The following is a 24,774-nucleotide window of genomic DNA, read 5'->3' on the forward strand; positions in this document are numbered from 1 at the left end:
CCTTTTCCATACATTGTCCCATGAGTGCCACAGATCCTCCAGTTGAAATTCTGCTTGCAGATGGCTAGCGCATGGGATAGATTCATCCCATGGAACAGGAGCCACTCATCCAGCCCTGTCCTTAGCTTCTCTTTTTCATGTGCTCTTCTGCCTAGAGAAAAACATATTTAGCATAAGCATATACCATGCACAAACACTTCTTGTTTTTATGGATCTCCTGCCTTTGCCACCCAAATCATGCTCAGATCCAAATAATTTGGAGGATGGAACAAAAAATGTTGTGGTCGTATGACCTGTCCCCAAGTGCATGATAGAAAACATGCACGGAGCACACATGGGAGCATTGCCTTGGTCTCACCAGCAAATCTCTGTGTACCTGACTGAACCAGAGCCCGTGATGTTCGTAATCAGAAGAGGCAAAGGATCTGAGCTAAGATCCTTTTTTTCTTGTCCCTCTGTCACATGCCAAAACAAAGCCTTTCATCTAAAATCAAACTGGATGGTGTTTTCCAGCATGCTAAGGGAAGACATGTAGGACCAGTGCCCACAGCTAATTTCTGTTCAGTACTGTCTTTGCAAAGCTTTGTTAAAAGAGAAAAGGGGGGGCACCCTTTCTTTTGTGGTGTTAGATCTGATCTGAGCAGATTATTATACCAAAATACCAACCAAGCTAGAACACCCAGACTGGGATTGATCACTTAATGATGGCCCTCAAAAAGATTTTTCTTCTTTTCTGATCATATCAGTGACAGGAAGGCCAAGATAACTAATGTGTTAGATGATTTTCCCCAGTCATGCTTTTCCCTGGCCTCCATCCTAAGAAAAGCGTCTAAGATCTTCTTTCTTGCAACCCAGTGATGAACCAAGAACATTTTGAGCTGGAAGAGGAATCTCTGTGCCATCATAAACAGAAATATTCCCACTGCACTTCATATTTTTAAAAGAAACTTTGCTAGTTAAGTAACAGGAGATATTTCAGAAATGCAAGGTTGTCTTGGTGAGGGCAAAGAGACCCAGAAAAAGAAAAATGAATTTCTGATACAATTTGCTGCTATTCACACCTCATATATGGATAAAGACAACAGATCACAAGCCAAACAGTGCACTTTCTCTTTCTCTGCAGCCTTGAACTCAAATTCCTGACAGAGAGCACACTCTAAGTTTTGGTCTCAGACTTCGATTTTTCTGATAAAACACTGGCCAGTAAGCCAACCACATTTTCTACAAATTCAGTATATCTAACCTCAGAGAAGAACTGAAGTAGTCTCTTGCTTAGATTGAAAAGTTTTCAGTTCCTGTATCTATCTGAGGGGTAAAATTCATTTAACCAACTAAATCCATCCCCTCACTGACCATTAAATCAAACCCAACTACTAATTTCTGATGTTCTGTTCAGTCACGGCAATGCTTATCACAAAGAAATGCTACACCTACAAGACAAGGAGCTCGCTCCACCAGAGTTTTGACTAGATTTTTTGAAGAATTTGTGGGAAATGCTAATGCCAACTGGAACCACTGTTTTTTTGCACAGACATTCAGTTTTGGTGCTGTTTTTCCTTGGAAAACCTCAGACTCAGATTAGCTCTGGTTACTATACTCAAGCCCAAGTGACCCTATCCCATGCTCTATTTGTGAAATGATAAGGGCAGACACCAAAAACAGGGAGACTTAGGTTCAGTTCAAGTTTAGGATTAAGTGTAGGTCTCCCATATCCTGGGGAAGCAGTCCACCCACTCCTCCGGCTGTGGTCAATCAACCTCTCAGATTTCATGTGAAAATAAAAATCTGGCCTTCTCCATTTTGAATGGGTACATTGTAGTTGTGAGAAACCAAACAGCAAAGAAAACATTTCCCCATGTTGTTCTCCCAACAAGGAGGTTATGTACAACCCAAGCTTGTAATGCCCGGGGTTGTTGTTTTTTCCTAAAAAAGGTCATAGAACGGAATGGTTTTAAAATAGCTTATGTAAAGACAGAGTTACAAGATTTGCGTGTGCCCCAAATCTAAACCCCAGGTTTATAAAAGCCATCTCTATAATAAAAAATCTCTTAAGTTGCAGGGGTTTCCTAATCAAAATATAAATTTCACATAAATTCTAGGTCTAATTCCACAGGGCCCCAACTTTTTTGCTATTCCCCTTCCCATTTGTGGAATGGGTTATTTCCTCATCATAAATCACGGAAGCGGAGCAGCCCACTCACAAGAGACACTCCCATGCCCATAACAGTTCAGACCTCTGAGGTTCTGAATCCTCTGCAGACTCTGTAATCCTTCGCTGTCTGCTGAAATAGGTCCTTGACTGCCCTGTATTTGCTGTCAGTGTGGCTTGCTTCTACCAGCTGAAGAAAAGTTAAGGCAACAGAGCCCAACATGTTACAACTCTTTGGGCTACCCCTCCCAGAGGACCTGGGTGCAACCACAGGCTAGATATTTTTTTCCTCTCACTTATTCACAGTCCTTCCCTCACTCTCACTCCTGTCCCCAGTGTGCTCTAAACTCTTACTCCAAGGGCTTGTCTGTAATACAAAGGAGCTATTGCTCTCTGTGGAGCACATTTTTTCTGCCCAGAGAGCATCTGTAGTCCTAAGCAAGCTGAAGCGAAGCTGTGCAAAGACACTAGGGGGTTCAGAATAGGTTCCCAGCTAGAAAAGAGAAGGTGAAATAGTTCTTCAATACTAAATGCATACTTATCTTACATGTGCACTAACTCCTCTGTTTACAGGAGCCCTAATGTTACTGTAATGAGTCATCAAAACAGCTTTATTTATAATCGCACTGCCTGGTGTTTCAAAAATACACAAGATCTAAATCTCATTATAGCAATACTAAATGAGTTGATGATCCCCCTAAAGCACATGCTTTGACTTGAAATTCTAGAGCGTGACTGAGCTTTAAAGGAGAAAGAGTCCTGTGAATAGGGAGCACCGAGGCTCAACCTCCAGACCATCAGCTGTCATCTAGGTCAAATCAAAAGCACTATGGATAAAGCAACATTTCTGTGCACTGACCTTTTAGATGTACAATGCCATGGTGTATCACATGTGCAATGGACAATCTTAACGAAACCTGTGTCCCCTGGGAAGCTCTTCTACAGAGTCATCCTTGTCCCTTTTGTCACTGTAAATTTTTAAGTGACACATTTGCAGGCTAAAAACTAACAAAACCAGCACATGGACTTGGGCACATATTTTAGATTTGCACAACACAAAACCATTGCAGACTATTACTTTTCCCAAAGGAGTGAACAGATGTGAAAAGTTATATACCTCATATCCTATTTCAGGCAGGGCTGAATGGTCCCAGTCTGACAGAAGCAGATGACGTGTCAGCAGCATCTGATTGCCTGTTTAAGACAAGTTTAAACAAGATTAGCAGACTCAACAGTTTCCCGGTCATGAGATGTAAACTATCCTTCAGGATACCTCAGAAAAAAAGCATCTCTATTTTACATAAACTCTTCTCCCTTGCTAACACGAGCTGCAGGAAGAGACCTTCCATGTATGTTATAGCGATGCACTGCATCAAGATGCGTCACAAAATGCTTTCAACAAGCCTTTTCCTTCCTTGGTCGGCCACATGCTTAAAAACATAATGAACAATATTCTAACATAGTCCCACCTGAAGGACAGCTCTAGAAGCAGAATCCCTGTATCACCTCTCCTTACCACTGCCAGGCCATATTGGCCTTTTCTGCCAATAAGATACAAATGAATAAATAAATAATCCATGCAGTGGCACAGACAGTTCACATAGTACCTGTTGAAACTCTAAGAAACCATTAAAACTCTTGTTTTCCTGATTTTACCTAGATGCCTAGGGCAGAACTGTTGCAATTCAACCTATTAAGAAGGAAACCAGAGAAGGAAAAGGTCACTAAAACCCATCAGATTATCAATATTTGCCTTTTCAGAGAATCATTTAGGTTGGAAAAGACCTTCAAGGTCATCAAGTGCAACCATCAACCTGACCTACTGAATCCCATCACTAAACCACGTCCCTTAGTGCCACTTCCACACATCTCTTATATACTTTCAGGGATGGGGACTCCACCACTTCCCTGGGCAGCCCATTCCAGAGAGTGATGGGGCCTCCCCTCAGGCTCCTCTTCTCCAGACTAATCAGCCCCCGCTCCCCAAGCCGCTCCTCACAACTCATTTTCTAGTCCCTTCACCAGCTTCTTTGCTCTTCTCTGCTCATGTCCAAACAACCCAATATCCTTCTTGTGGTGAGAGGCCCAAAGCTGAAGACAATACGTGAGGTGCGATCTCTCCATGCCAAGCACATGACAAGGACAGTCACCTCCCTCGTCCTGCTGGCCACCCTACTGCTGATGCAGGCCAGGACTCCACTGGCCTATTGAACCTGTGCACACTGCTGGCTTGTGTTCATTTTTTTCTCCAGAGCATTCACTTCTTTCCCATTTCTCTTATATCCCCTGACCGCTAAAGACTCTACCCATTTCTTTTCCAACAACCTTGTGCTAATTTCCCCTAACTGACATCTCCATTCTTCCAGCCACACTCTTTCTCCTGCTCCAGACTAAAGAATCCACAGATCAGGATGTGAGCCTTCTTCCCTGAGCTTCCCAGATCATTACTGGGCTGTGTGGCAGATCAAAGGTGCATCTTCCCCAGGCTGTAGGACTATGCAGGCCTGGGTGGGACACTGTTTCACATAGTCACCAGTACCAGCCTTGACTGAAGAATGTACAAAGCCACCCTAGAAACACCATTACGGTAAGGTTTTTCTGTCTCCATCAGATTTGCTTGAACATCTATGTAACTTCACATCAGCAGAAAGTGGAAAACTGCCCTGCAATCTCTAGGCCACTGGGATTTCTCCTGGTGTGCTGTCCTTGCAGTGTGCCTGCCAGAGCCAGGAAAATAATGAGCCTAACATACCATGCCTTACCTTGTCCTGTGCCACTGGTTGCAACGCTCGAACTTCTGCAGATTTTTTTATCTCCGTGTGAACATTCAGATTTCACTGGACAATTTCGTGAAAGAGAAGACAAATGCATCAAGAATGAGAGAGGAGATCTTTGCCATCTGGGAACATTGCCCAGGAGAGCAAATGTCATTGTGCAATGCAACAGGATTAGCCTTGCACATGCTGCTCTCCTGCATCGAGCCCCTCCTCTGCTCCCTGACATTTCTGCTTCGGGCATTTCACTGTCACTCAGAAGACACCTGCACAGGGGGATTCACATTGTGGCAGCTAACTGAGGAGCTGATTACCATTACCACCCAATTTCACCTTGTCTTCCCTACAGGTAGACTGTGCCTCTGAAATCACCAAGACCTGGGGGTTGCTAAGTTGGCTTCCAACCAGAACTGGGTCATCTTGTGGTGCTGAAAAAAGGGCCCCTCGCCTCTCTGACCTCATGCAACAGCTCACATAATGCTATGGTAAATGCTCACAGGTGCTTAAGTATTGCCTGCGAAAGTTTTGAAAGGTTTGTGGACATCTTTTTGACTGTGCCTCACTTCACTCAACTGGAGTATAAAACACAGCATGAGCTACAGCGACGGTGCTCAGCCACCTCCTGAGTGCTAACTCACAGCCCACTTGTGAGAGATGTTGGACAAACTCCTCTTTGTCCAGCTGTTGGAGAAGTCCACCAGAGTAGCCATGCCCTTTCTCCAGCCTCACACAGGAGAGGGCATAGCTTTCTGCTATACCTCTTGCTCCCTCAGACTGGTGTGGAAGGTGTGCACACCCTCCTCTAGACAGAAGACATTCACTCTTTTCAGCTGTTTAACATTTAATATTTGAATTGTCTCCTTAAAATGTGACACATCATGAGCAGCAGTCATTGCACATAATTTCTTTCTAAGCTCTGCACAGAACGTACACATGCCATAGAAACTCATATACAGTTCACAGTCATCTTATATTTTGGTGTCCACAACCTTCCTTCCTCTCTCCCAAGGCAGTGGCCACAGAAGCTTGTGGGGTGTTTTTTTGTTATTTGTTTGTTTGGTCTTTTTTAATTTGTTTTTTCTTCTACTTGGAAAAGCCCTTATTATACTTCCATTTTTCAGCCCCTGATTTCCTGATTGTAAATAAATAAAAAGCTTCCCATATTTACAACCTTAATACAGTATGTCGTAACATCAAGGAAACAGAGACATTGCTCTAAAATGGCTCTCTGTTTAGACCAGAGCCACCCCCAATTTCAATTAGTCTGAAAAAAAAATGCTTCAATTTTCTCTATTTTATATTTTATTTTTTTCCCCTTCCTCTTGCACTAAGAGCAGCTGCTTGTAGTCCATGAAATGTGCCCTCATTGCTTTTGCATCCAAGCTTAAAAGTACTGTAAGGACATTTTGGAAAAGGAGCTGCATGACAGCCCCACTGTAAGTATGTCAAGAGTTAACCACACAGATCTTTTACCTCTCTCATGTTTCTGTGAACCAACTTGAAATTCAAAAGGGCCCTCCTGATGAGTTTGAAATCACTGCTCCGCATCTGCAGAAGTTATAGAGGCAGGACCCTGCTCCGGATGCTACAAAGGAGAGGAATATTTGTTAGCAATGGTTTTTGTGGCACGCTCAGCAGAGCTGGATTTCACATCTGTGTGTGCAAGTCATGGGGAAGAGCAAGTGATATAAGCCCATCAGACGGTGGACTCATCTCTGTGCCCCAGCAGGATCTCCCTGCTATCTTTACCAGCCCCTGCATGGCTGCAGATCGGAGGGACTCCCTCCTGTCCCTCTCCTCTCTGTCTCCCCCCTCCAGGGACTGCAGGTGGCTGCAGTGCACTCTGATTATCTGTGCGCATCACCTCCCCGCACCTCCCCTGTGCAGTGCCACCCACCTCGCTCTCGGCAGCTCCTCACCCTCCTCTTCCCTGTGATGAGGGAACAGTAGCTCCCTCGAAGGAGGAGGTGCGACTACAGGCTCCCAAGTTATTTCCAAGAAAGATTATTGAAGGGGATAGCTCCCATGGGCCTTGATGGGTAAAACAGGTGGCTTTCACTTGCTTTTTTCAGCGGAAGTGTGCAGAAAGCAGACCCTTCTCACGTGCCCAGAACTTTTGTTTTTTTTAACCAAATCCCACAGCCACCTGTAAAGGCAGTCTGTTTTCAGAGCTAGTTTTCTGAGGAACATTGAGGAAAATCAGCAGAACTGACAGAAACATTTGAGGTGATCAAGCAAGCAGTGGGAGAACATCTGAGCCTCACTCGTTAAATAAAGCTATCGTGATGAGTTCAAAGCAAGGAAAAGGAGCTCCTCCTTCAAACAACATTCATTTCAGCTGTGGGAATACTTGCCACAAGTTGTTGCAGATGCTAAAGGTTTACACAGGTTTAAAAAATAACGGTATAATTACTGAAGGAGGAATGCATCCAGGCTTAATATGTATAGATACCAAATCCTGATGCAGGAGATCCTCAAGATAAAATTTGCTAGAGGCATGAAGAGCATTTGGGGGAAAGTATGGCTACATGCCTGCCTCGAACTTAAATTTTCCTGTGGGCACCTCTCACCCAGTGGTGGAGATGGGATCTGGGGCTAGAGGTAGCTCCTGTCCTGATGCACCACAGCCTTTCCTTCAGTTGGGGGGAAGCAGCCAGGAGGAATGGAGCAAATGGCCTAGGGTGCTGGGCATGAAAGGGGGATGTTAACTTCATTCAATACAATGGTTGCATTGCCAGTACCAGCAGCTTTCTATTCATCAGCAACAGACAGAGCACAGAACTATGTCTGTGGGCAATTAAGAAGGCAGATCAGCTTCTGGCAGTCCTGGAAGCATTCTTGATAACCCTGCAGCCACCACCACAGGCAACCTTGCCTCTCCTGTCACGCTGAACCCCACAGGTACTGCTCTCATACTGCTGAGAACCTGCTTGAAACTGGAGAGCGACTTTCTGTTTGGCCTGAAATGCCTTCTCCATCTGGGCAGAGATTACAGCGCAGTTGTTGGAGATTAGAAAAGAGAAGGAAAATATGCACTGGAAGACAGCTGTGTGTTAAAGAGCCCGCAGAGCTGCGTTTCATTTGCCAACCAGGGTTAATTGCCTACGAACTGGAGTTCCCCAGCACAGAGGCCTACCCCAGCCCTGACCCCAACACCCACCAGAAGCTGTTTTCTGGGCTCTCCCCCTGCTTGTTCCCAGCACAACACACATGGACCAGGCCTGTTGGCATGGCCTATCAATGGGGCCCTGTCCATCTCTGCATGCTATGGGGCCCACCAGCCCCTCCTCAGCCCTTCCACTTGTGGCTGGAGGACGTTGTCGCAGCTTTCAAAATGGTTTTGTCTTCCTATTGTTCTTTGTCAGCGCATGGGATAGCTTTCTGGCACTCTTCATCAGTGAGTTATTAGCATCTCCCAAAGAAAAGAGCACTTCCCTCCCAGATGCGCACACAGCAAAAATGCTGTTTAGATGAAAGCAATTTTGAAAGTTTCTGGTTCAGCCAAGAAAATAAACAGTGCTCAGGCTTAGACCTCACAGGGTCCTGAGGGATCTAAGTAAAATCACGAGAGGTGCTGAGTAAGTCAAAATGCACTTGAGCTGTGGGGAGGCCCTACGATACCCGAGACGTGCTTGCACTACCCAATACCTGAGATAAGCTTGCAAAGAGCAGAAGCGGCAGCCCCTGAGGGGAGGATGGCACGAGGTGTTGTCTGGGGGAGAGGTGCTTACCTCCTCTCCATGCTCCTGCCACTGGTTCGAGTTGTCCAGCCCATACCAACAGTTTCTTGTACTGACCAGTGCATTCTGGTGCCCCTACCTTACAGGCAAATCCCTAAATTGGGCCAGTCCCCCAAAATTACTGACACTGAGCAGGAAGGATGGACCTGGGGGCCTCACTTCTCCAGCCACCACTGTCCTCTCCGCAGCAGACCCTAAAAGCTAGTTGTGGGCTTCATCACCTAGAGACACAGCAACCCTGAACTGAGCACCCTGCACTTTTCCTCCAGCTGACTCTCACCTCTGCTAGACTCATTCTTTAGCCACTGGCAGATTTTTCTTGTCATCTACATTTTCAGATTTCTCTGGAAGATATCTTGAAAGAAAACATGAAGGCATGCAGAAGCAGAGCAGTTATTCAAGAAATGCTTAGCTCTACTGCAGATCCCAGTGCTGCAACATGATGCAGATGCTAGAGGTTTGCAGCAAGTCAGGAAAGACTGAAGAAACCCACAGGAGAGAAGAAATCTCTCATTAAATACAAAGGTGTTATTTAGTTATTATCAGTGAATTAGGAAGTCCCTGAGCTGCACATCACTGGCAGCAAGGGATGCCTCACTACCTACTGCTCATCCTCTTTTCCAAGGATCCAGCACCTATCGCTGCTGGAGACCAGAGCCAGGCTAGCACCCTTTGGCATGTCCCTGTTCAGCCACTGCTATACAGAAAGGAACACTATCCATATGAAAAATTACTGATGTACCCATACAGCATCTTATCGATGGCTTTTTTCACTTTATTATCTCCACAACATGGGCTCATTTTCTATAGTGTTGCTCCTGCTTGAACTGGCAGCATGAGCAGTGCAGATGTGCCCTCTTGGCCACCTGTAACGGCTTCTGTTTTGATCGCATCACACAGTGAGTTTTGAGCTCTTGCAATGCCACTCCTAGGTTTTGGTTTCAAACTATCATCCTAATGCTTTTGCTTTTCTTTTTGTTGAATACCATGACTTTATTTTTCTAATCTTTTAACTGTATTCCTGTCCAATAGCTCCAGCAATCAAATCACAAAGTAAAACAAAAAAATGAGATTTTATTATTATTATTTCTCCCCCATTTCATGTTTTGTCAGACATAAGCAGCATCTCCTGTACTTTCCCAATTCACACAATTAATTTTATAGTGAATGCTTTTAAAGATGTACGTTCGCTCTGGCTGGGACAGACACTTCTGCTGGTTATAGGGCTCCACGAGGCACATTCAGGAGAGATACACATGTATTAAATTATAAGTGAGTAACTATTTCACCTTTAAAATTTATGTCCTATTTCTGTGAACAAACTTGAAGTTTCAGAGTGCCATCCTGATCTGCTTGATACACCTTCTCCACCTGGGCAGGTGTCACCATGGCTGCAGCACCAGTTGAGTGCTACAGAAATGACAGAAGTGGCAGTACCTGTTACAGTCAATTGACATTGAATACTCATAACAGGGTCTTCGTAAATGTTCAGCATAACATCAGAAACGTATTTAATAGTCAGAATAGTGCCACACTGTATTTTAGAGAAGCAACTTTCTGAATCCAAGTTTTTTGGCTTCCTAGTAAGTTGTGACCTACCCTGCCCTCCCTCAAAATATGCATATAATGTATATATGCATGTGGTGTTTGTGCGTGTGTACAGGAAAAAAAAAAAAAAAAAACAGCCTCACAGCCTCAATAATTATCTTAGTCACTCCTAGGACATGTAGCTGTGCTTAGAAGTGGCATTCAGGAGCTCTCCTGAGAGCATCAGTGAAAATACAAGGGTTGGTCAGCAATGCAGAAATATGGAGAAAGATTTTCTGCCACCTTACAGGTGGTCCTCACCAAAAACAAAACAAAATAAAATTTGAAGCAGTTGTTCCCCACTAGTGGCTGAGACTTGGAGCAGGGTGTCAGGGCTGCTGTGGAGTTTACCTACTTCCCATCCTCAATCCACTGCAGGGAATCATCTGGCCAGTACCAGCAGGTCTCAGTGCCACTGAATGAGCTGAAGGAACAGCCAAAGAGTGCAGAACTGACTGGAGGAAAAAAAAAAAAAAAGTAAAGGAGGAGAAATGGGGGAAGAAAGGATCAGTTTCTGGCAGGTTGTTTAAAAGCAGTCTCAAGAGGGAAACAGCAGGAATTCCTAGACGTATGTTATTATTTCATAGCCCTGAAAATTGTCTGGTTTCTGAATCCTCAGGGAAGAGAACAAATCCTAAAACCTTTTTTTTTTTTTTCCCTTTGCTTGAACCCAGACATGCCATTTTCTGCTGTGTGAGTGTGCCAGCCCCTGGTATGTGAGCAGACACCTGACGCTGGGTAGGTGGCAATAGTGTTATTTGGTTCTTACCAATGTTTCAATTGTAGAAGTCAGTATTTCTGATTCTCTCCGGGTTCATCAGCAAAACCTCAGCAGATGTTGGAATAGATCACCCATCTACAAAGTCCACGTCTCTTACACTGCCTGCTTTCAGTAGGTTGAGCAGGATGAGCAGCACCTCCAAAATCTCCATGAATTCACAGTCAGTCATTACAGAATGCTGTTAATTTTTATCTCATGTGATAGCATTTAGATAGATAAAACACCTGTTAATTGCCTCCCCAGCTGCTATGTAATGAAGCTTTTTCTTTACCTGTGAGTCTCGTTAGTTATGTTTCAGAAAACTGCCAAATACTATAAGTTAACGGGAACAAGAAGAAATAGAAGTCGAGGAAAAAAAGGAAAAATTCCAAAAACTGATCTGAGAATGAAGGAAAAAAAAATAGAGAAAAACAGGTGAGCAGAACACACCATGGAGTTACTCAGACAATACAGAAACAGCAGCAACTGCAGGAAGCCCTAATGGAAAAAAATACATTTTTGATGGTGCTGTGACAAAGTTGAGGTTTGGTTATTACCCTGCAGTTTTGTGCTTTGAAACAAATCACATCTAAGACTATACTAAAGAAATATGAAGAGTATTGTGTTTGTAAGGAACTCGAGTTGCTCAGTGTGAACCCCCCAAAAAAGGAAGGGGTTTTCAAGCCATTTTGTAAGAACTTTCAGTCAAATTAGTTATGTGAAGATAGGGACTTACAGGAAGCAAGAATGAAAGAGTGCACAAAGTGTTAAAGAAAACAGAGACCAATGTGACTTCTAACATCTCCTTTGAACGTGGCAAAGGGAAAACAATTTTGAAAAAGAATTTTAAGGAGACTGAAGCTGCAGATACAGCCCAAGAGAAATGATTCAGAGAACACACAGTGGTAAAATGTTGCTCTTTGGGAATGAGTAAAGATACAGCTTCCTCCAGTGGTTAGAATATTGTATGTAGACACTTGCCAGGTATTTACAGGTTGAGCTCTGGCACACTGATTAATGGGTCCTTTGACATTGCAGCAAAGCATCTGGAAGGAAAATCTAAGCTTATTCAGAACAGATGGATATGATCCAGGTTAGCCTTCCCTATTCCTTGTACTTGTAGGCTAGATGTAAAAGCAATCCTGGAAAGAGAGTTCAAATTGGTTTGGGAAACTGTGTCTAGGACTCAAATACAGCAGACAACAGGCTTCCTCAAAAGAAGCATGACAACAAAAGAACAGGAGCAATTGGAAGAGGTTGTTCCCTGGGCAGTGAAAGTCTGATTCCTGATGATCTACCTCCTGCAGCCCCGAGCTGAGGACTCTGCCCTTCCCACAAGCCCTCGGTCCCACATCATTACCACAACCACATGCTAATTCTGGACTATTATTGCCTCGGTCCAGAAACAGCTTTGATAAATTTAATTATTGAGCACATCACAAGAACAATGTCTGTGTTTTCTCACAGGTTATGGGGCTCAGTTTGATTTTTAGAAGTTTAAGTGCTTTGGAAAACAACATGCCATTCAGCACTTTCCATCGAGCGTTAGGTTTGTACAGTCTAATCAGCCTGTAATAAATTTTGTCAAAGTTGTTAAAAAGATTCTTAAAAAATGCTGAAAAGTCACACTTGGCATGAGTAAATTAAAAGAAAGCCTGAAAACTTGCTGAGGTGTTATTTAATAGAAAGCCTGGAACAGGTGCATGAATATGTAACCAACAACATTAAAACCAGGTACTACACTACAAAGACCTTAGAGCACCACCACCAGGAAATCAATTAGAAATAAACTACGATGAAAAGACCGCTTGAGCTAACATCTTTGCAAGAGAAAATTAGGTACGTCTCAGTATGTGGAAGAAATGCATTGTTTATTTAAGTGCAAAACACAATTGATTCTTCTGAGGTTGCTGCTGGTTCCTGCAAGACGATTGCTAAAGGAATGACTAGAGAAGCTGCCGATACCCTGCTTCCTCTTTCTCTCACACGCAGCGGGAGAGTTTTGTGAGCGTGTGTTAGGATTTTTTTTCTATTTTTCTAAACACTGAAATTTCCTATCTGGGGACTCCTGAGCAGGGGGCTGACCTCTCAGCATGGCCCTCTCCCTTGGGTGTTCTGCAGCTGCTGCGCTCCCTAAACCTCCCCATTAGATGCAGATAAAGCACTTTCACAGCACCCTGAAAACAGGCAACATATTGGAAAGGTGCAGAAGTCATTAGTCAAGATCCAACTGATCATTTCATCCCATGCTGCGAGCAGGTGTCCTCCGTACCCACTAACAGAATGAGCTCCACACACTATGGATGCTCAGGGACAAGCCCACTCCAACACCTGCCCACCCAGCACCTCTCAGGCTGGCACAGAAGGCAGTGAGCTCCACAGAAACCAGCCTGGCTACTCACAGCATTCCTCCTTTGGACCTTCTCCACCACCACCTCAGTGACTCTGAAGCTGTCAGTCACATGTGTCTGAGTCAGAAGTTATTTAATCCATTCTCGACAGGGTAGAGAACTCCTCACACTTTTTTTTTTCCCCCAAGGGGAAAAAGAAAAGCTCACATATCTGTCAGATCCATGCTCAGTGCCTGCTGACAATGGCACGTGTTGCTGCCTGTTTGCAAGCATTTCTCACCTGAAAGGGTGCTAAGGAATGCTTTTGTTCACAGCTGCAGAACCTGGGAGGTGCACAGGTGCTCCCGAGGTAGCAGTAAGTTCAGGTCCGCAAGACGTTTTAGCAGATCTATAATATCAAGCAAAATCCCCACAAAGAAGTACTCACTGATGAAGTTGCTTTTCATTTTCAGTAGTGGTCTCAGCTCTCAGCAACTCACTGACCAAGATATTCCCCAACATTTTACCATTCAAAGCCCTGCTTGGGCTGTAGGTTCAGCATCACCTTTTGCCAAAGACTGCAGTGCAGCCTGCCCTCTTCTTTATTGGGTCGGCACAAGCAAAGCTGGGAACTGTCCTCGCTGGTATTTTGGGTTTGCAGTTGCTGGTTTTGTGCTTTGTTTTTTTTGTTGGGTTGGGTTGTTTGGTTGGCTTTTTGACTAAGTCAGTTTTCAAGTAGGTGAATGCTCTACATCTGATGCTGCCCACCCCAGTACAGTCATCAGCACTAGCACAGGGAGAAGAGCAGCAACCCACACCCAGAGGTGGGACGGCTCCTTCTAGCAGTGACACGAACCGAGGGTTGTGCAGTGACCCTGAAATAACGTGGGCTTCTCAAGGAGTGCTTCTGCTTCAGATCTGGTAGTCCAGCCCACGCAAAGTTAAAAGCAGCTACACCTCAGCAGTCACACATCACAGTGTACCCTTAGAGCTGCACCCACCAGACCCCTGCCTGATCTTCTAAATGTAATACCTAGCACCTAATTGCTGGAGGCTCTGTGAACTCCCCCTGCAGTCAGAAATAATTTTTACTCATTCAGAAAACTCCTTTTCTTACAAACTCCTCTCTGCATTTTTGCACCCATCCTCTCCTCTGTGCAGTTTCCTCTTCTTCAGACGAACAAAAACTATGCCCCAAAATCCTACAGGGGATTGATATCGGTTTGCTGCATGACAAAATGTTCTCTAGCTTCTCAACGGAAATTTTGACATTAGCAAGTTCTAAACTTGTACAAACATGAAAAAAATACTAGTGTTTCAGTGAAAATACAAAGAAGATTCTGCCATTCACTACAGAATCACACATGAAGTTTCACTGCGGTACTCCAAAATATAGGCAGGGTAAATCTGGTACTTCTCAAAGATGACAAAAATGGAAGGGTCTTCTGGGTCATTCACGCAGCTGTCATAAAGCCTGTTGGGACTGCCGGGTCTGGGTGGAGGACGGAGGTACTCAGATTCTCCCTGAACAAATTGTCCAACAAGAACCTGAGCTACAAACATGCTGTAGCGACCACTCCTAGAGGAACTGTAGTCATGAGCATAACTGGCATCTCTGGCAAAGTAGCTTCCTAGGGACCAGGAAAAGACACAGGTAAGACAATGCATCAACCAAAGAACAAGTACCTGTTATCAGCTCTTTGGCAGACAGCGATTCATCAGCCCCAGGTAGCTCTACACACATCCCCACCAAGTGTTTTCATGTTGGCTTCTTTTAAAGCATCAACAGATGCTAGCTGCATTTCTCCATCAACCTCTCTGTTCCACCTGTCCAAGAGCTTTACTATTCTGCAAATACCTGAGGCCAAAAGGGATGTTTTCAGACGTCCTGACAGCTGCTGACACTGCTTAGTGACACAGAGGCATGCAGATGAGTGTGCCCTAACGGCAGGAGCGCTGTGGTCAGGGACAGTCAGTCACCTCACACAGACCCACCAGCCTGGCCAGCATCTGGAGCCCATGCTGCTGAGGCCCCTGAACCCACTCCTCCCAGGCCAGCAGGTCCTGCTGTTGCCTTTGGAGTCCTACCACAGCTGGGGCTAGGCCCTTGGTAAGACCGCACAGGTTGACCTGATGGCTTTCACCCCTGCTCTACGGAACTTCACAACTAACAGAATGGAAGTATGGCTCGTTCTCAGCTCTTCCCTGAGCTCTAGAAACACCCTGAGAGTTTCCATGCAGGTCCAGCCCATGCCCTTGTACCTTTTCCATACACTGTCCCATGAGTGCCACAAATCCTCCAGTCAAAATTCTGCTCACAGATGGCTGGCAAATGGGATGGATTTGTCCCATGGAACAGGAGCCGCTCATCCACACGTTTTGATTTATTGAGCTTCTTCATCTGCTCTTTTTGCCTAATGACAAAAATGAATAACGTGTTGCCCTGATTCAAACAAGGACAATTTCCCAACCCAACTCCTCCTACTTTGGGGTTGTGGAGGAACAGTGATGCAAACCGCTCTCAGTGGGGTTACTGCCCGCCTTGCACTTCTGCTGGTAACTTTACTGTACAGCAAAACAAAAAGTTCTTGAATCATCATGGACTGTGCCACCCAAAACTTCATATCACATTAGAGAGTAAAGAGACAAACACCTCAAGCAGGAATTGTTCCCAGGTTATATAAATCATGAATTAATAAATATGGTTATAAATGAACAGTGTGAAGCCACAGTAAAGACTGTAGAACCTCTTCCTGTAGCTTTACCACATAAAAAGTCCACGTTTTTTAAAAACCCCATGTAGAAGAGACTAAGAAATAAAAAGAATAAATTTGAGATGCCGCAACTCAGTCACAGCGAAGGAAAGTACGTTTCTTTTTGAATAACGTAAGCAAGACCCACGCATACAACCTGTTAGGTCTTGCAGAAAAAGTCTTGTTTCCACACCCACTAAGGAACACAGAGGCAGTGACAGGCAGGGGAACCCCAATAACCTGATTAGGGAGAAAGAAGGCTCAGCTCTCAGAGCTTCACAGGGGAGCCTGAGCCCCAGGGGCTAGGGGGACACCCAGCACCACAAGCAATGGAGAGACTCCGGAGCACCTCATGGACTGAGGTGGGTACTGCCCATGGGGGTATGGTACTCCTTGTGGGATGCAGGGGAAAAGTATTTGGGGATTGCACAAGATTTATAAAGGGGTGTTTGAGGGGAGGAACAGAGGTAATGAAAGGGAAGGTTCAGGGCGGTCTAGTGAGGAACACACACGGTAAAACAGATGGAAAAGGGGAAAATGGGTTGGTGATTTATAAACAGGTGACTGACTGGTCAGTAGGCTTGTGTAGCCAGGCCCAGCACCTGATCCATGCAGTCTGCCCTCTCTCTTCATTAATCTCCATTTCTAACTCTTATCCTGGGCAACAGACCCTCCAGACCACACGCAGGAGCACATATGGGGGGGTATGTGTACAGCAATTGAAGTGGGGCCTCAGCATACAAGCAACTGCAGCAAGGATATGCATGTGTGAATGCGTGATCACTAGTGAATATCAAGCTGGACAGTCAGTGAGGAGGGTAAGTGACCTGGGACACGCGTACCAGAGCAGTCATAAGTCTGGGCCAGATACTGGATAGAGCAGAGGGTCTGGCTTGCCTACCAGGGGGACCAGGAGGTTCAGGACAACTACGGAAGGCAACATGAAGTACAGGGGTCAACTGAGATCCATTTGCACATTTGTATATCTGTGCAGAACACAACTGGAGATGAGAAGACCCCGGGACCAGCACATGCATAAGCTGAGTGTCTAAGACCAGATCCCAAAGAGACACATACTAGTGTGCATATATGTATGTATATATATATCTATATACGTGTATATATACATATTTACCTGTACTTAGATACATAAATATGTGCATGTGTATTTTCCAATAACAAGCTTTCATTCTGATTAGCCAGAAGGGAACAGGATGAGATTGTTGGCACTATTTATCATTGCATGAGTGCTGTGTTGTCTGTGTTAATTTTTGTGGTCAGATATATCTCTATCAAGAGATAGAGATGCACTTTGTGCATATATGCATGTATTTGTGCATGTGTGCCTATTAGAAATAAGTGCTGAACCTCACTACCAGCTAGACCAGGGCACATGGAAGTGTGGCAGTCTCAGTTCTGTTGGGCTACTGCATTTGGCAACTCCTATCACAGCCTGCAAGGACAATAGAACAGGAAATTGCAGTGCTCTGCTACCATGAGAATAATGAAGTAAAACAGATACTAACCACTGAAAAACTTGCCATAGTGCTGGGTTCTGGACCCTCTGTAGCCGACAGATGTTGTAACCTTTCATTGTCTTCTCAAACAGCCTCTGAATTTTTACATATTCGCAGGAACTGTAACTGAGCTCTACCAACTGAAAATTTTTAAAACATCAGAAATAAGGTGTTACTAGTACTAACAGCTCCCAGTCCTTCCAAAGGACTCATCAACTTCCTTGCATTAAAGGAAAAGCCCTGTCATTAAAATCTTGAGCTTCTGCTGTCTTTCCACTTAACCATCATTTCCCCACCATCACTCTCCCTCCACATGCTGGAAGCACAGGCACTGAGGTGCTGATGCACAGGGAAATGAATGTAATCCCACACGAGCTGCCGTCGGTGGACACACTTCTTATGCATATAGATTATTTTTACTTCAGAGTAACCCAGATCTGAAATGCACGGCAGTATTCAGTGTGGAGAAGAGTGGGTATCAGTTTCACCTTAATTTGACACCCTAGGTCCTTCTAGATACTTTCTTACACGGCCAACCCCTAGTTTTACCACAGCAAATAACATTTTGCCTTAAATAGACTGAGGAAATACTAAAAATCCCCTTTAAAACGCAATTTCTCCAGTTTATCAGAGGATAAACTGCCGTGGAAATAATGCACAGGACAGGCTAGACCAGCAGTGCCCTTAGCCTGCATGGTATATATGAGGGATCTCAGAGAGCCTCCCAGGAGACATAGATCTATTCTGAATGTGGCACCGTTAGTCTTGTTTCACCTCATAGTTCATATTGTAGAAGATATGTTTAAAAGCTGAGACTATCTCAATCACCTTGGTCTTTGGAGATGAGGGTCATGTTTTATATAGCTTACTGCTCAGAAAAATCAGTACAGAACACAGTTCACTCAGCCCACTGGAGAGGTGAAAATACATACCTTGTACCCAATATCAGGCACTGCTGATTGGTCCCATTCTGGAGGACATGAAGAAAATGATAGATTCATGTACCGGCTTAAAAAAAAAAAAAAAAAAGAGAGAGAGAGAAAGTACACGTCACAATCCATAACACTTCCAACCAAAACCTCCTTCTGGAGAATCCAGCTGGCTTTACAGCACCTTCCAGGCATCCCGGGATTTTCATTTTTGGTTTACCTTCCACATAACAGTTATCCCTTTCTCAGGTTTAGATTTCCATACACATTCTAATAGTACTGATGAATTTCTTGGCAGGCCAAAGCAGTGGTAGGAGCGCTTCAGTCAAGAAGTAACAGAGGCTCGTAGCCAGTTGGTTTGTACAACTGCTCTCAGAAGTGGTCTCAGAGAAGCACACCACGTGTGCTGTGTGCACCTCTAGGAAACTGGAGCGTGAGCCCTCACCCTCCATGTGGCTACTCATCTCTAAATCACTGGCCAGGTGGGCAGCTTGTCCCTCCCTGTCCCCAGGACCAGCCTGGCAGGAGGCCTTGGGTGGACAGTGGTGCCCCCATGCACTACTGCAGCAGTCAGTGCTTAACAACTCCCAGCACAAGTCTTCAGTCATCTACGTGGCATGAATGTTTTATCACAGGCAATCGGAGCATTAGCACCTGTTTGGGAGCTTCAGTTTGTTTTGTCTTTAAACCTTTGGTTGAACCTACCCTTAAATTTAACCCTTGGTTTCTTATGCAGTGTCTGACAGTGAGTTTCTGAAGCTATTTTATTTTTTTTTAAATAAAACAATAGCTCAACTAACTTCTACAGCAAACGTGCCCAAATTCTGTCATGCTAAACTTCCTTTAAAAAAGCCTTATACTGACTATCCCAAATAATTGCATCCTGGTCACTTCATTTGGGGGATTTTTTTTGTTGTTTTATTTAATACTTAGCTTTCCAGGGGATGGCATCTATCTGCTCCACAGTTCTTGGGAGGTAATACCCCGTGCACAGTTTTGCATTGTTAAGGCATAAATCAAGGAACAAAAATTCCTGGCACACTTGTGTCAGCCCTGTGTGACCTTACTCTCACAGAAGGAACAAATCTACTCTAGGGGTCTGTAAAGGCTTCCAGAGACTGCCACTAAATATCCCTCAAGCATGCTTCACAGAAGTATTGCATAATGTACAAATACTGTCACAGCAAAATTTCCTGTTAAACTAGTCAGCAAAAGGTTTCTAAAAGTGAATTTAAGAAATCTAAAATTGAATTGTAGAGAGGTAAGAGGAATTTCTTAGTAGAAAGGTGCCATCATCCTAAGACATTATTAAATAATCAATGTATGGTACCTTATGTCGTGTCCATATTGAGGGGATAGAGCTTTTGGTAGTCGGACAACTTTTCTTCGAGTTTCAAAGAACAAATTTCTTTGGACCATGTCTTGAAAGAAAAACACAAAACCTCAATGATTAGATAACTTATTGCCCAGGGACACACTGGGCCTTTAGAAAAGAAATAAAACAGCAGGTAGCCCTGAAGGCTGCAGGGTGATGTTCTTTCTATCATGTCCACCCCACTCCAGACCATTTCCACTTCGGTAGCTTCTCCTTGGAGATCACCAAGGTCAACAACCTACTAGCATAGGCTGTGAAGCTCAAATGCAACCATCAACTACTGCACCTCCAGATGCATTCACATCCAGGCTGTTGGCCAGAGAAAACCACATCTGATGTCTGGCCTGCAGCAGGGAAGGATTTTCAATATGATGGAGTCCATAAGTCTGGCTTTTCTGGCAATATGGGATTGTTAGCTGGGGCTGAGGAACATCTTTTTGGTCCTGCAACAATATCACAGAGCACACACAGTGTGGCATTGCTAACTATCCATTGTTTCCTCCTTTAAACACCATTCTTTTTATTCATGCCAGGAAACATTTAAAGTTTGGAAAGCTAGCAGAAACCTTAAGATGGTTAAATAAATTATAAATAATTAGAAACAGAAAAACTTTTCTTATTTTCCCATTCTCTCCGTGTGTAACTAGCCCATAATTTTTCCTTTGCTGCACTGTTTTCTCTCCCTGTAACTATCTTGTAAGATGTCTACCAGAGCTTACTTCTTCACCATTTGACTTTTTAGTTCTTACATTTATATATAATTATTATTTTTTAATTTCTCATTTCTCCTCTTTTGTTATGTAAACTCGAATGCATAAGCCAGATGCCATGAGGTGTTTATTCTCAGTTTTTGTTCTAAATGTACAGCGTTGTCAGAGATGCTTTTTTGACTGCAGATGCACAAGTCTATGTTTGCGCAGGGTATCTCAGAACTGCAGAGAAATGTACTTAATACTCAAATTCAGCTTGGAGAAAACTTATAGGAGGAAAAAAGACATGTTCAAAGAAACCCAGACATAGAGTGACAACTCCACATGACAGAGGCTACCTTAGAGTCAGCTATGTAATGAATGGTAAACAAAGAGATACTTCACCTTTAAAGTTTAACTCATATTTCTGAGAACCGGCCCTGAATAACAGAGTGCCTTTCGGGTCAGCTAGAAATGCCTTCTCCAGATCTGCAGAATTTACCGTGGCAGATGAATGATACGGATGCTAAAGAAAGAACAAGGAAATTACACTGTTAAACTAGTCTTCAGTTTAGGTGACTCTGTAGGGACATACCAGTGTTTCCCTAGGCTACAGCAATGAGATGCCATGTAGAACTAGTCTCTAAGACTTCTAGCATTTTGTTCTTCAGGGACATAGGGGTACCCCACAGGGAACAGCTGCTTATAACAACAGCAAGAAAGCAGCATTCAGTCTGTGTGGTCAGCTTCAGTCAAACAACTTCTGTTGCCTCTGGAAAATGCAATCGTTTTTCAAAGCTTGTCTTTTGAAAGCTTTCACTGAGTATCAGTACTGCTTTGAGGGACAATGAGTAAGACAAATCCACCAGGGTATCAGAGCAGCATTGCAAGGGCACCAGCAGGGCTTGTACACCACACCAGCTGCAGAACAACGTGCCCTAAACAATTCTCCAAAGACGGCTGAACAAGAGCTCTTGGCATCAACACCGAGGACCTCACCTGTTTCCCATACTCGATCCACTGCTCGAAGTCGTCAAGCCAATACCAGGTGTACGCCATTCCGAGGGCACACAGATGGGTCTGAAGGTACCACACGCACAAAAGAGCTGGTTGACACCTGGCTGTGTCCTCACCCCTAACACAGAAAGAAAGATCCAGAGTCAATACGTGTCTTTTCCAAAGCTGTCAAAATATATGGTATCTCCGATGAGGTCAGAAGTCTAATCACATCTCAGAAAAGTAGACCTCTTGGGCTGGAAAGTGCAGAACCAAGGAACTGATATTTGTATGTTTGGCATGGCACGCATCAGAGAAATGACCCTGAATTCTGTGACTTGGGTCCAGGTCACTGTTTTTCTGTAAAAAATATAATTCTAAAATATATATTGGAAGAAAACACGACTGACACAATGATCTCAGCTTGTTAGGTGAAGACCAGTGGTGCCACCTGGCTAACAGTAGCAAGACCTGGCTTTTAGCAAATTCCAAAGTCCAAAGGCATTCAGAAAGCACCAACAGCACCAGTCCTCCTTCATGGGTCAGGAAAACAAAGCAACCCCTCACAGATGCTGCATGAGGACAGGGGCCTTGGTGCCATCAGGGGTCTGTCTGCAGGGTCTCTGTGAGGAAAGGCTGGGGGTGCCCCATGACAGACAGACGGTTCCAAGGGCCGAACCTCAGGCCACAGCTGGGCCCCACAGCCAAGGCGGTGGCTCCTCAGGCAGAGCCTGGGTGAGAGAGGGCAAACCACACATGGCAGCGAGGAGTGAGGGGAACAGTGTGAGCAATGGCCCTGCAGAGAAGGTGGAGGTGCTTCAGGCAGAAATTCCCCTGCTGCCTGGAGAGGCCCACGGTGGAGCAGGCTGTCCCCCTGCAGCCCACGGAGGACCATGCTGGAGCAGGCTTATCCTGAAGGACTGCAGCCCAAGGGAGAGACCCCCCACACTGCAGTGGGGGATATTTCTGAGGAGAAGAGAGCGGCAGAAAGGCCCTGAAATGGACTGACAGCTGCCCCCCTTCCCCACTCTCTGTGCCACTCAGCGGGGAGGAGGCAGAGCACTCAGGAGTGACAGTGAGCCTGGGAATAAAGAGGGGGGAAGGTGATGTTCTGATTTTTGTCTGTGTTTCTGCTCCGAATCTATTTTAATTAGCCACAAATTAGATTAATTTTCCCAAAGTCAATTCCATCTTGTTTGTGATGGTAACTGGTAAGTGATCTTCCTGGCTTTATCTTACCCTACAAGCTTTGGCATCTTATTTTCTACCCATCTCCTATTGCAGAGAGGGACAGGAGAGCAGCAGAGTGGGCATCTGGCTGCCTACCAAGATCAGCCCACCACAGGTACTTAGCAAGCCCTCAGAAGAGGAACAAATTGCTCACCAGCAAAGTCCCCTCCCAGCACTCTGCCCTGAGGTATGCCACCTCCAAAGACAGGACAGCTGACCACCTGTAATTCAAATGCAGAGGATTTCACTTTGCTTACTGCCATGCTTTCTCCTCTTTCCTGGGGTCCAAGTTTTGGACCCCAGTCTAGATGACATTTGTCTATGCATCACTTCACTGCCCCTACAACGCAGCCTTATCACAGGTCACACAGAGCTGCCCACCTACCTGCACTGGAGTTTACAAGGGTCTTTGGTAGAGCTGCTCACAGCTGCCTGAAAAATATGAACATGGTGTGCAAATGGAAATGATTGTTCATTTATCTGGCCCTGACACCCTTCATGCTTTGTCAGGGATGATGGGTATTCACAGCAGGCTAATCAAGGGAAAACAAAGGAGGAGTTCCCTTCTGGAGTTGGTTGCAGTGCAACGGTGCACAAACAAAGGCCTGGCAGCCCCACAGACTGCCAGGGCAAATAGCAAGGAAGGACTCGGGTCTCCTTTTTAGCCTCAGCTTGTTCCACTGCTGTCTTCAGACTGTGGTTGCCCTTTATACACAGTAACACCAGCCAGGCCTATTCCTAGGAAAACACTCCTGATTCTTTTTCTTTCAAATCCCATTGCAGGAGATTCATGAGACCCAACGCTCCCGTTAACTTTTTTTTTTTTTTTTTTTAAATGCAGCCACCCCTCCTTCCCGGCTCTGCACAGCAGTATGCTGCTGCCATGGCGGGAAAACTGGGAGTTTTTGGATACCATGAGTGGGATCTGACTGGGAAGAGTCAGATGAAGTTTCGAGAAGTTTTTCTCCCATTCCTCCCATCCCTGTTCCCTCTCCCCCTACTCCACACACCAGTGCTAACCCCTGCTCAGACCCAGAGATCCTACTCTGCCGTCACACCCTCTGCTTTCTGAAACCATCCGCTTGAGCCCTGCTTTCACTTTCACTTGCTAGTGTTTCTGCTCTCTGCAGTTTTTTCCGCTCAACAGCTTACCCCAACTAGAAAGAAACAGAGATGAAGCACTTAATAAAGCAGACAGAAATATGTCACTGTCAAGACATCTAGTGTCCTTCACCTTTTCCTGAGGTGTCACTATCTGGGCTTGTGCAAGAGAGATACCCTGTAAATTTGCCTTTCATTTCTCCGCAGTACCAGCTTGCATACATCAAAGACAACCTCACGCCACGTTACACACTTCCTCCTCATTCAGAAGGGTGGATGAATTGAGGAAGACGAATGCAGCTTACGGTCCAACTAACAGCAAGCAGGCGTCCTTCCAGCAGAAAGCAAAACCCACAAACCATAAAATCACCGACTTCCTCCCCTCTCCCACCTCAGATGCACCCCAGAAAAGATGTCAGAGCCCCGCAGACCCCTACTCACGGTCCTGCCACCAGGCTGCCAAGCCACCACCCCCGGATGTGTCAGCCACGTGCCTGTGCATCGGACCAGCCTCTGAACCCTTGCTCTACGTTGGAAAGGTCCCCCGCATTCAGTACGACCTTCAGAAATGAAATATGACCAGCCTGCTTTAGCCCCACGTGAACTCCTAGCTGTATGTCCAGTACCTCCTTTTCTAGCCGTGCCTCGCTGTGGGACGTCACAAATGCCTTGCCACTAGCCACCAGCCCGTAGGAAGAGGAGCTGAACAGCATTTCCTTCTGGTTATTACGCCATACGCATGTACCCCTGCCAGGCATGAGCAGAACGGCCAGGCGGAGCTAAGGGTTTTGGCAGATGCATCAGTAAAAATCAACATCCCTGTGAGCCAGCATAGTTTACCCTT

At 45.0% G+C, this 24,774-nt stretch overlaps 1 protein-coding gene and 1 long non-coding RNA gene across 2 annotated transcripts; both read right to left on the reverse strand.

Annotated features, from left to right (window-relative positions):
• Positions 1-52: 52 nt before the first annotated feature.
• LOC118255492 (uncharacterized) lies at positions 53-10,885 on the reverse strand. Its single transcript, XR_004780961.2, has 5 exons — positions 10,606-10,885; positions 6,397-6,508; positions 4,912-4,986; positions 3,267-3,343; positions 53-151 (listed from the first exon to the last, which is right to left on the reverse strand). It is a non-coding gene; the product is annotated as an uncharacterized LOC118255492 (long non-coding RNA).
• A 1,977-nt stretch (positions 10,886-12,862) lies between these two features.
• LOC118255496 (protein mono-ADP-ribosyltransferase PARP12-like) lies at positions 12,863-24,529 on the reverse strand. The gene is made up of 9 exons (XM_035561712.2): positions 24,372-24,529; positions 23,215-23,261; positions 21,603-21,738; positions 21,009-21,129; positions 19,870-19,960; positions 18,543-18,618; positions 17,620-17,750; positions 15,603-15,754; positions 12,863-14,971 (listed from the first exon to the last, which is right to left on the reverse strand). Exons 3-9 carry the CDS (start codon positions 21,660-21,662, stop codon positions 14,691-14,693), a joined length of 912 nt encoding a protein of 303 aa, XP_035417605.1. The 5' UTR covers positions 21,663-21,738; positions 23,215-23,261; positions 24,372-24,529; the 3' UTR covers positions 12,863-14,690.
• Positions 24,530-24,774: the final 245 nt, after the last annotated feature.

Source organism: Cygnus atratus, chromosome 1, assembly GCF_013377495.2.
Source record: "Cygnus atratus isolate AKBS03 ecotype Queensland, Australia chromosome 1, CAtr_DNAZoo_HiC_assembly, whole genome shotgun sequence".
Lineage (NCBI taxonomy): Eukaryota > Metazoa > Chordata > Aves > Anseriformes > Anatidae > Cygnus > Cygnus atratus.

Bases quoted from the DNA above. Each gene is read 5' to 3' on its own strand.
- LOC118255496 (XM_035561712.2), bottom strand. From the start codon at position 21,662: ATGGCGTACACCTGGTATTGGCTTGACGACTTCGAGCAGTGGATCGAG. The intron at 19,961-21,008 runs GTGAAGTATCTC...TTTTCTTTCAAG, and splicing joins ATATGAGTTAAACTTTAAAG to ACATGGTCCAAAGAAATTTG. The intron at 17,751-18,542 runs GTATGTATTTTC...AAAAATTTTCAG, and splicing joins TGCCTGATATTGGGTACAAG to TTGGTAGAGCTCAGTTACAG.